The 12,442-nt window shown below is 30.4% G+C and overlaps 1 protein-coding gene across 1 annotated transcript; it reads left to right on the top strand.

Annotated features, from left to right (window-relative positions):
- Positions 1–6,661: 6,661 nt before the first annotated feature.
- LOC140816663 (serine hydroxymethyltransferase 3, chloroplastic-like) lies at positions 6,662–11,469 on the top strand. The gene is made up of 12 exons (XM_073176054.1): positions 6,662–6,811; positions 7,369–7,646; positions 8,499–8,694; positions 8,790–8,964; positions 9,046–9,163; positions 9,246–9,364; positions 9,458–9,580; positions 9,790–9,894; positions 10,023–10,109; positions 10,187–10,294; positions 10,549–10,621; positions 10,924–11,469. Exons 2-12 carry the CDS (start codon positions 7,427–7,429, stop codon positions 11,196–11,198), a joined length of 1,599 nt encoding a protein of 532 aa, XP_073032155.1. The 5' UTR covers positions 6,662–6,811; positions 7,369–7,426; the 3' UTR covers positions 11,199–11,469.
- Positions 11,470–12,442: the final 973 nt, after the last annotated feature.

The raw sequence follows: 12,442 nt of genomic DNA, 5'->3' as shown, positions 1-12,442 counted from the left end.
TACGTTGATAGGAACTCGGTACTGTACTCAGATTCAAAATCAGACGGACGGATTGAAATAAAAAGGCGTAAGGATTTTCGTGAATCTTCCTCGGCCCTTTCTTCAATTCTGAGGCAAATGGTTTGTATACACACACACACATATATATATATATATATATATATATATATATATATATATATATATATATATATATATATATATATATATATATATATATATACACGTTGCATGTAACTCAACGTGTCAACTTTTCCTCCATTTTGCTCGGCGCTCGGGTGGTAATAAATTTCCGCCCGAGCACGAGGTATTCTGCCCTCACGATGTATCGTTGGCGCTCGGGCGGTCAAAAACTACCGCCCGGGCGCCACCTCCTCTGCCCGAAACACACCATGTTGAGCTTTGGCGCTCGGGCGGTTACTTTCTACCGCTCGGGCGCCAATTGTTCTGCCCAAAACTCGTATCATTCATATTCTTGGCCCAATCTAATCTTGGACTGGCCGGCTATAATCACTTCAATTAATCATTAAATCATTTCAGATTAAGTTCAGATTACGTAATTATACCCAAATCATTTCAGATTACGGTAATCAAATTCTCGGGCATTACAGAAAATTTTAAAGTACTTAGTTTTACTTGAGAATTACCTAATTTGAGTTTGCAAATACTTGATTTCGTAAATGAGATACTCACAATATGCATTAAAATACTGGTGAACTTACCTTGCATATTCGAATATCCAGTATTCTATTACATATTATGAGTATCTCATGTACTAAATTAAATATTTGCAATATCGAACTAGGTACTTCTCAAATAAAAACAAATTCTTTAAAAATTTTATGCTTAGTTGGGAATTTGTTTTTATTTTACAGAAAAAATATTAAATGATACGAATATTTCATCCAAATGCTTATTCCATGGAAATATCAATACTTGATGAACTTACGTTGTCTATTCGAATATCTAGTATTTTAATACATATTGTGAGTATCTCATTTACGAAATCAAGTATTTGTAAACTCAAATTAGGTACTTCTCAAGTAAAACTAAGTACTTTAAAATTTTCATGCTTAGTTGAGAATTTGTTTTTTTTTATTATTAAATAAGATGAATATGTTATACAAATGTATCTTCCATAAAAATATCAACATTTGTTGAACTTACGTTGCTTATTCGAATATCCAGTATTTTAATACATATTGTGAGTATCTCATTTATGAAATCAAGTATATGCAAACTCAAAATAAAATAATTCTCATTTAGGGAGTAAAATAAAGTATTGGTAGACTCGAATTAGATATTTTTTGTACTAATTTAGGTATTACACTCAATATTACTTGAAATTATATTTTTTATATCCCAAAATAATCAAAATTGAGTCTTAAAAGGGTAAAATCAAGTATATGTGAAATCCAATTAGGTACTATTTGTATCAATTTAGGTAGCACGTTTTTTATTCACAAATTCATCATCAAAAAATATTCAATATTATATTCAAATTATATATTTTGACATACTCAATCGAATTTTGTATTTAAAAGGTAAAATCAAGTGTTTGTGAACTCGAATTATGTATTATTTATATGAATTTAGGTATCACATTTTTGCTTCATGAATATCATCATCGGTGTCACTTAATATTAACTTCAAATTAGGTTTTGACATCCTCAAATAATTGGATATGAGTATTTACGGGGAAAAACCATGTATTTATATGCTCTAATTAGATACTATGTGTATCAATTTAAGTATCGCATTTTAACTTCACAAATGACACAATCAAAAGTCACTTAATATTACTTGAAATTGAAGTATTTTCTTACACATTTGAAGTATTCAAATAGCCAAATCAAATATCTGGAACCCGAAAATAGGTATTTTATCGATCAAAATAATTAATTTTTCTAATTCAACAATGAGTGAGAAATTGCGTTTTTTCAAAAATTAGATGACATGAATAAGTCATCTTAATGCATTTTCAAAGAAAATACCAACAATTATTGAATTTATTGCAATAACTTGAAGATCCAGTATTTTCTTATACATTTGGAGTATTCAAAGAGTAAAATCAAGCATTTGGAACTTCAAAATATGTATTTTGTTGGTCAAAATAAATACTTAATATTATTTCATGATAAGTGATGACTTATGTTTTTTTAAAAAATAAAATGATATGAAAATACCACCAATTAATGAATTTATGGTGATCGTTCGAAGATCTAGTATTTTATTACATATTTGGAGTATTCAGATAGTCAAATCAAGCATATGAAACTCCAAAATATGTACTTTATATGTCAAAATAATTATTTAATCTTATTTCATGATAAGTGATGAACTATGTTTTTTTTTTTGAAAAAATAAAATTACATGAATAAGTCATCTTAATTCATTTTTCATGAAAACCCAACAATGACTACGGGGGGTGTATTCAATCTAAACTTTTAATGACTTTTATGGAATTTTAAAATCTAGAGGTATTCAATCTAAACTTTTAATGACTCTATATATGTTTAGTGGTATTCAACATGGATTTTGGTAGAGTTTTAAAAAGTCATGTGGTATTCAAACTTGACTTTTTAAAACTCTACAAAAGTCAAGAGGTATCCAAAAAATCCATAGATTTTCAAGGATTCTTATTTTATTATTCATGTACAAACCTTGAAGCCTTATGTACAATTGCAGAAAATCAAAAATATTCTTCCACCTATACCAAAGATTTTGATGGACTTTCTTTTTTGAAAAATATGCTATCTATCTTCTATCCCAAGCTCTCTAGGGTTCTTCTCTCTCTCAAAAAAATTTCTTCTATTCAAAGGTATGATTGGTCAATCTTGAATTTATTATATTGCCAATATTTATGTGTAAAAATAGATGAATTGTTGTTTTTTTCTTGAATCATTATGATTATTGTATTTCATAAATTGTTCATTTTAATAAAATTTTATTATGAAATTATAAAAATATTGTTCATTAATATGTTGAATTGACATAAAGAATTGAAATTTTGATTTCAATAAATTGGATAGTTCATTTGTCGTTTTTCACAAATTAAATTTATTTAACTTTTAAATAAGTAAAATTTATTTACATTTTCATAAATAAAAAAAATTTAAAATTTAATAGGTTATACATGTCCAATAATTATTTAAAAGGAATTAATAAAAAAATAAATCACAATTATAAAAGTTTACAAAAGTTTACAAAAGTCTACAAAAATCTTGAAAAAAAGTCTATAAAAGTCTATGAAATATGTTTTACAATTCCATGAGATTCTATAAAAGTCAATCAAAATCCATCAACTCCACAAAAGTCCACCTTTTAAAAAAAGTCATTAAAAGTTTAGATTGAATACACCCCCCTACATTTGTGGTGATTAATCGAAAATATAGTATTTTCTTATACATTTGGAGTATTCAAAAAATGGAATCAAGTATCTAAAACCCAATAATAGGTACTTTGTATGTCAAAATAAGTATTTACTCTTATTCCGTGATAATTTAGAAAAAAATATTTATTTAAAAAATATATTTTAGATTGAGAAGACTTATGAAATTTTTGTGAATAAAATAATATATTATTTAAACAATATAAGGACAAAAATGTAAATTTGGGTTTGTGGGGAGTTAAACCTAAAGTTATGGCATTGTCAGGTTCTAATTCTTAAAAAAATATTGCTAGGTACTGAATCTTAATTTGAACTTTGACAGATGTATTTTTCACAAATTTACCCTTTTCACTTTAATTAAGTTATCTAAGAAATAATTTAAAATTCATAGATTAAAAATGAAGTTGATAATTATTAAATTTCGTTTTTTTTATTTTGTCGAAATAGAAGTAAAAACTATATATTATATTTTATGTTACATATTCATACTTATATGAACACAAATGAATTGACATTTATCTATTAAATGTAATAAAACACATAAAAATTATACATCTAATAAATGACTGTCAATTCACCGATGATCATATAAATATAGACATTGAGTATACAACATAAAAAACTATGAGTAGGTCTCTTGTGAGACGATCTCACGAATCTTTATCTATGAGACGGATCAAGCCACTGATATTCACAATAAAAAATAATATTATTAGGCATTGTTTGGTGAGCGTGATAAGGGGGGATTGATTGTTAATCCTTCACTTATCATGTGTTTGGTGTACATGATTAAGATTGTGATAGGCCCGTTTAGCCCGCACCCGACCCGCACTATATGCATTATTATCCTCATGTGGGTGATTATATAATCTTTTGGGGGAGAAGGGTTTATGTTTGATTAATTTAATTTTTTTTTAATATTCTAAAATTTAAAATAATTATAGATTCAAAAAATTTAATAATATTTAAATATAATTTTTAATTTGACTAATATTATAAATAATTTAATTATTATTGATCATATTTTTTATTATTATATTATTTTTAACTGTAATATTATAATTTTTATTAACCATTTTTTATTATTTAAATTTGTATTAATATTTTAATTATCACAATAAATGTATATTTATATTATTATCAAAATTTAATTATTTTTTATAATATTAATCGGTTTTTTAGTTTTTTTTTGGAAAATTGAATTAATGAAAATTTAATAATTAATATAATATTTAAATTTTATTTGTAATTTTTTAAATCAATTAATTCTAAATATTTTATTTATTTATTGAATCATTTTAAGAATATATTACTAACTAATATATGATGAGGACATTTTAGTAAATAATTAACAAAAATAATCAAGCAAATTAAACTCATGTCAAACATCATATAATTTATCATAATGTATTGTGTATCCTTACCTTTTATTTTATAATCACTATTATTATATATCATTTACTTATCCTATCACACGAATCAAACGGTGCCTTAGTATAAAAAGTAAGACAAAAACTTGTGTGAGACGGTCTCACAGGTCGTATTTTGTGATAAAGATCTCTTATTTGGGTCATCCATGAAAAAATATTATTTTTTATGCTAAGAGTATTACGTGTTATTGTGAATATCGGTATGGTTGACTTGTCTCACAGATAAAGATTCGTGAGACCGTCTCACAAGAGACCTGCTCAAAAAATAATAGTTTTTCATGGATGATCCAAATAAAAGATTCGTCTCAAAAAATACGAACCGTGAGACCGTCTCACACAAGTTTTTATAAAAAACTATATATTTATATATATCAATGGTATCTTCATCATGATATTATAGTTTCGTGCATGTAAGATAACACCATATATATATATTAAAAAAAACCTTTCCTTGTTTCGGTGAATGGACCAAAATATAATTTCCTTTTTTTTGAAAAAAAAAATCCTCAACAAATTTTTTTAATGATAAAACTTTAAAAAGTATTATCTAATACTTAAGCTCAGCTTATATTTACATAAATAATTAGAAAAAAATGAAAAATTACTTGGAATATATAGGGATAGTTACACAAGGATAGTAGAGAAGAGAAAGTAGATATTGTTACAAGTTAAATATAAAATGGATTGTCAACATTACAATAATAACATTCTCTATATTTTATCTATAAATAAAGAGCGAATCTTATATGAGACCGTCTCACGGATCCTAATCTGTGAGACAGGTCAACTGTATCAATATTCACGATAAAAAGTAATAATCTTAGCATAAAAAGTAATAATTTTTCATTAATGACCCAAATAAATATCTGTCTCACAAAATACGACCCGTGAGACCGTCTTACACAAGTTTTTACCATAAATAAAATTGAGGATGTTTTTCAAAGGGGTTCATACATTATTAAATAGAAAAGACACGCTTTATGCTTAGATCTATAAACTATGAGTTGTAATATGTTTAATTCCGGGGAAATATTCTAATTTTTCTCCTACTTATTAGCATGTTTGCAATATTAATTATGTATATTGATAGTTTTTAGTTTTAGGTGTCGATTTCTCAATTTTCTACAATTTTTTCGTATAAATGTTGATGTAACATAAAACAAGTCAGTATAATGTCGGTTCGAATTCAACGCCACGTGGAAAAATGACTAAACATGTATTAAAACAAATAAATAATGACTAAAAATTAATATTTGATAATACAGATAATCAAGAGCACAAAATGACAAAATATACAATATTAAAATTATAATTTTCTCTTATTTTTTAAGAAATAATAAGGAAAAACTAATCATATCCGTAACATATTAGGGCAAAAAATTTTGTGAGACTGATTTCTTATTTGGGTCATCCATGAAAAAGTATTACTTTTTATGCTAAGAGTATTATTTTTTTATTGTGAATATCTGTAGGGTTGACCCGTCTCACAGATAAAGATCCGTGAGACCGTCTCACAAGAGCTCACATATTATTTATAACTCATTTCATCTCAAATATATAGATTTATTTGTTTTTTTATAAATATTGTGAAATAATTAGAAAAAAAATTTACATACTAATTTATTAATTTATCCATATTTAATGAATAAAAAACGACATGTTTAAGAATTAATTAATAAAAATATAATGGCAATAATAAAATTTTAAAAATATAAATATAATATTGAAACTGAATTACATATTTAAAATAATAAAAAATAAACCTTAATTTACATATTATTTAATTTTTTATAACTATTAATAAATAAAAAAAATTAAACGCTAAAATAAGAGAGATCGTTCTTACCTTGGCTAGGTTTCGACCTTGCTCTCGTCTCCTGTATGAAAACCTGCGTACAAAATGGTTCCTTGTGATGAGAGAACCAAAACACCAATTTAAAATAATTATTATGGAAAATCCAGTTTATACGGAGGAATAAGCATGATAAGTGTGAGTTTTGATACACTGTTTTCATTGTTTTACGTGTGCTTTGAGCTAGAGGACCAAATAATTTACGAAGGATTATCAAAGATAGGAAAATGTAAATTTTTTTCCCCTAACATTAAGTTGTTTTTGTTGTGGGATTTCGTCGTGTTGTGTTATGCGAAGTTGAATTGACTTTTTCAGGAAAGGGAGTTGCCTATGCGGAGTTTTGGTTTGTGCAAAACTGCTACATATACTAAAACATATATTGTTGGATTGGTTGGGGGTTTATGATGTTTCTTTGAGCTGGTTAATGATGTTAGCATCATGAAGTCCGGTTGAACATGTCGAATTTATGGATGTTTCGTGATGAATTCATGTATGGAGAAGCTGATTAACTTTTGTTGGATTTAATTATGTTACCTCTGTATAATGGAACTTATACAAGATGTCAGTTTGATCACGTTCCTTTGATTTTTTTGGTAATCAGTGAAATGGCTGTCATACCCTGCATGCTATGCATCAGCCGCCTGCAATTTAAAATTTGTTTCATGAAGCTAATTTTCTTGAATTCTACCCTTCAGGCAGGAGATCTTGTTTAAACACCGTAAACTTGAAAGTGTGGCGTCAGAGAGATAGAGCATGCAGGCTTGTGGTGGATCTGCAATTATGAGCTCTATTCAACAGACTGTTTGGACACTGGGATCAGCATTTCCTTCTAAATTGGTTGGTCTCAATGGGTGCTCAAATAACGTGAAATTGAGTTCAACGAGGCCATGTGGGTCGTCTCCATTGGAAGTGAACTTGGTTACCGGGAAGCCAGCCTCTTCTGCTTCTGTTCCTATCCATAAAATTGAATGTGGTAAACATTATAAATCTAACATAGTTCAAATGTTGAAAAACAGTGGATTATTTTCACGCTTGCTTGCTGACTGCGTACGGGATTTATCATTAAGTCTTGCAAGTGTTGTGTGTGTGTGTGTGTGTAAATTTCCTTTGCATCGATATGTGGTTCTTTTCTGTAAATGTCAATAAATGTCTGCTTTGGTTCTCGCCCCAGAATCTTATTTTGTTTGATATTTTCTGTGAAACTTAATTATGCCTCCATGAAGACCTGAGCCTCACGTGATTTTAGTTCCTTAAATTTTGATAAGCATGATTTTGTGTTTTTTGGTTTAAAGAGATATCCTTACACATTTATACTTTTACTGACACAAGAAATTAGAATTTGTCGCTGAATCTGTTATCATGAAAGATTACAACTCAGGGTATGGCATTTTAAAATGATAGGAGTGCCATTTGTGCAGCATCCCCTTGCATTCTCGTGATAATTATTAAGCCAGTTCATAATTTTCGAGTATATTTTTCTCTGTAACTGCTGTCTGCAACGTTCTCCGGTTGAGTTTCAATGAGTGTAAGCTAGCTGAGGTGGCAATTGATTGGCTGATATTTACGGGAGATTTGGTAGTGTTTTGACTAACGATTGTCTTTATATGTGTGCATTAATTTTTGACCTTGAAGCTTTGGCATTTTCTTTGTTATTGCAATTTTTTGTTAGTGAAAAATGCTTGAGCCTTTCAGAGAAATTGCGACTCGATACTTTTCCCATTATTCTCCCGGCAACTGGGATGAATTGGCATAAAGTTCCATGGTTTTCCCTTCATGTAATTGATTATATAGTGCAAGTTTTCTTCATCGTGAAATGGATGATTAGATGCTGGGAGCAACTATGTGGACTATGGCTTGAGTGAAGCAGATCCCGAAGTTCAGTCCATTTTTGACAGGGAGAAGAATCGTCAATTTAGAAGCTTAGAGCTTATTGCTTCAGAGAATTTTACGTCACGTGCAGTGATGGAAGCTGTTGGTTCTTGCCTCACTAATAAATACTCAGAAGGACTACCTGGTAAAAGGTAATTCTTTGGATGAAGGAAAATGACATCAGTACAATAATAAGCACTGGACTTCATGACAAGTTTGCCAGATTTATTTATTTTTACTTGCCTAGATATTATGGTGGCAACGAGTACATTGAAGAACTTGAGATTCTTTGTCAAGCGAGGGCACTTGCAGCATTTAGCTTGGATGGGGAAAAATGGGGTGTAAATGTTCAGCCATTGTCAGGTTCTCCTGCTAATTTTGAGGTTTACACTGCAGTTCTTAATCCACATGATCGCATAATGGTAAAATACCATCTTTTCCTCCCGCATCAATCTGTTGAATTATTTGACGTTATTTTTTTATTGGGATTTGAGTGACTCCAGGGATTGGATTTACCTCACGGTGGACACTTGTCACATGGTTTCATGACTCCCAAGAGACGAGTTTCTGGCACATCTATTTATTTTGAGTCCATGCCTTATCGACTTGATGAGTCTACAGGTCTTGGTATTTTGTTATGAATTTTAAGTAGCATGATTTCATATATTAATTGTAACCATCACCGACATTAAACTTTTTGCAGGCTTTGTTGATTATGTAATGCTTGAGAAAACAGCCACTCTGTTTCGTCCAAAACTTATAATTGCTGGTGCTAGTGCTTATCCTAGAGATTTTGACTATCCTCGCATGCTTAAGAAAACAGCCACTCTGTTTCGTCCAAAACGTATGCTTATCATGCTTTTTTTCCTGTTTTCGGCCATGTTCAGCATCTAAACGTTAGTTTTTAATATTAAGATCGCTGATGCTGTTGGTGCTTTTCTCATGATGGATATGGCTCACATAAGTGGACTTGTTGCTGCCTCTGTTGTTGCTAATCCTTTTGATTACTGTGACATTGTTACGACTACAACACATAAGGTTGGCTATAAATTATAATTATTTGCTCTATGTAAGTTGTATAAACATGGGCCAAAGCACCTGGATTGCTATTTGCCGCCTATGAGAAGTAGAAATTAATTCGTGGTCTTCTTTTTTTATCGTCAAATTTTACAGCAGCGGGTCATCCTTGAATTTATAAAATTTTATTCTCTTCAATTTGGTGACCATAACTTGGACATGTTTTTCAGTCTCTGAGGGGTCCTAGAGGCGGCATGATCTTTTTCAAGAAGGATCCTGTTCTGGGAGTTGATTTAGAATCTGCCATTAACAATGCTGTTTCTCCAGGTCTACAGGTCTGTGGAGTCTGTGCTTTGCTTGTCATTGATGTATTGAGTATGCTCTAAATATTGACATTATGGAATTTTTGCGTTTTTGGTCGAATATATTTCTAGTTAATCAAACCGTTTATTATCATGAACAGGGAGGTCCACACAATCACACAATTGGGGGGCTTTCTGTTTGTTTAAAACACGCAAAATCACCTGCCTTCAAGGCTTATCAAAATAAGGTTCTTGATGTTTTATTTTATTTTTTCAATGATCCCTTCATGTATGATTATTTTGACACCATCAATTTGTCTGATAGGTGGTCAATAATTGTAGAGCTCTTGCCAACCGATTTATGGAGTTGGGATACAAACTGGTCTCTGGAGGGAGTGATAACCATCTGGTCCTAGTGGATCTCCACCCCCTGGTGAGCATCTGACTTTTATTTTTCATCTTTCTTGTTCTCATATAGCCCAGAACATTAAATTTAGAGTCAAAATATTCTGTGTTTTCATACTCAAACTGTTCTTAAATTTTTTCTACTAGCACTCAATTGCCCACCGACCCGTGTACAATTGAAATCAACTACTTGTAATCTTTGGTTTTATTATTGCCTATTTTCTTTGGATGCCTTATCATGTGCGATATGTTGTAATATATCGACCCTTCTCCCATTTGCAGGGGATAGACGGTGCTAGGGTGGAGAAAATTCTCGATATGGCATCCATCACCCTCAATAAAAATTCCGTACCTGGTGAGTGTACAAGATCCATTTCTGCCATATATGCCCCGACCATTTTTATGAATTTCAAGAATCTTAGCCTATACAGGGTTGACATAGATCGCTATCCAGGTATAAATAATAAAGAAATAAGTATATGAGAAGGGGCTAGGCTAAGCATTCTCTCTGAATAAAATACAAAAGATTAGCACATAGTCTGATAAAGGAGGTCTATTATATCAAATTTTAATAGAAAATGGATACTTGAATGCCTGAGCTCGTATTCTGCGCAGAAACTTTCAGCTTCCCTCATTTTTACCCATTCAAATTTGTAGGCGACAAAAGTGCACTAGTGCCTGGTGGGATACGCAAAGGTTCACCTGCAATGACTACCCGAGGTTTTAGTGAAAATGAATTTATAGCAGCCGCAGATTTTATTCAGGAGGGTGTGCAAATCACCCTAGAAGCCAAAAAATCTGTCACCGGCTCGAAACTTCAAGACTTTATGAAATTTGTCACTTCGCCAAGCTTTCCTCTGATCGACAAGGTAATGGATCTGCGAAAACGAGTGGAGGCCCTTACTACCCAATTCCCATTGCCTGGGTTATGAGTCCACAATTTAAGCATGTATAGTGGACTGGATACACTTATTTTTTATAGGATGTCGGAAGCAAAAATGTTTTCCCGCAGCTTGGCATTCCAACAGCTATTTATATGTGAGAAACTGAAGTGTTTAGACCTCTTCAACCTTCAGTGGTTTAACTCATATGCTACTTTGTTTTCTAACTGGATTCAAGCTTTTTGGGGTAAAATTACGTCTACACATGGAACCAAAGAATAGGCTGAAAAACCGACGGTTCTCCCGCGTTTAGTTGGCCGGATATGGTTAACTCGACCCTACCCCTGTGGGCAGTGTCCTCACAGGATCTCAGCCATTGATTTTACATGGTGATTAAATTTAGGCCTTTGATCACTTCATGGAGTGTATGTGTGTTTAAATCTGGACTTTTGATCACCTCATGGAGGCAGTGCCTCACAAGGTAGGGTGAAATGAACCGTCGGATATGGTCCCATCCCATCATCTCCGCAGGCTTCCTTCTTGGTGTGGTATTGTGAGTAGAGAAAGAAACTTCCCTGCCCAAGATGTATATTTTTTAAAATTACTGTGCTAAAGTTTTATATTATAAACGAACATTACATCTTAGAAGAATTCAGCTCATATATGGTGCTGAAAAGATGAGTCATTTCATAATTCAATTTTGGATAAATAGAATAAAATTGGTTTTTAATATAATATGTAATATTTTATTATTTATAATTTAAAATTCAAATAAGACATCCCAAGAGACAAAAATTATAAATTGGATGCTTTAAGCAGAATTATATCATACATTAACTCTTTAAAATTATGAAAATCTCGAATTGCATGCATTGGGTGTCAACATTTCTGATTATTGAGGGTAATATACATGTTTATTGATAATTTAATGTCCATTTGAAACTCTTTTGAATCTATCTCTTTTAATTTTTCTTGGGCTCTCTTATTTGAATGTTTAAGAAGACAATTCAAGATATACAATATACATATAGTTTTGGAAGAAAACTACACTACATCAATTCTTTCAAATTAAGGTAATCTCGAAATAATATGTATTTGGGATAAAAAATTTATGATTATTAAACGGTAATTTAATGTCCATTGGAAAACCCCTATTGCAGTGATAAATTTTAATATTCAACCAATTTTTTTTTTAGAAAATTAAATTAACTAATTAAATATTGTATTTTTTTAGTAAGTAATTTGGATAGGAAATTACTTAAAATAGCAAAATGTATTTTTGAATGATTTATCTC

Source organism: Primulina eburnea, chromosome 16 (assembly GCF_022965805.1).
Source record: "Primulina eburnea isolate SZY01 chromosome 16, ASM2296580v1, whole genome shotgun sequence".
NCBI lineage: Eukaryota > Viridiplantae > Streptophyta > Magnoliopsida > Lamiales > Gesneriaceae > Primulina > Primulina eburnea.
This window is presented reverse-complemented; position numbering and strand designations above follow the sequence as displayed.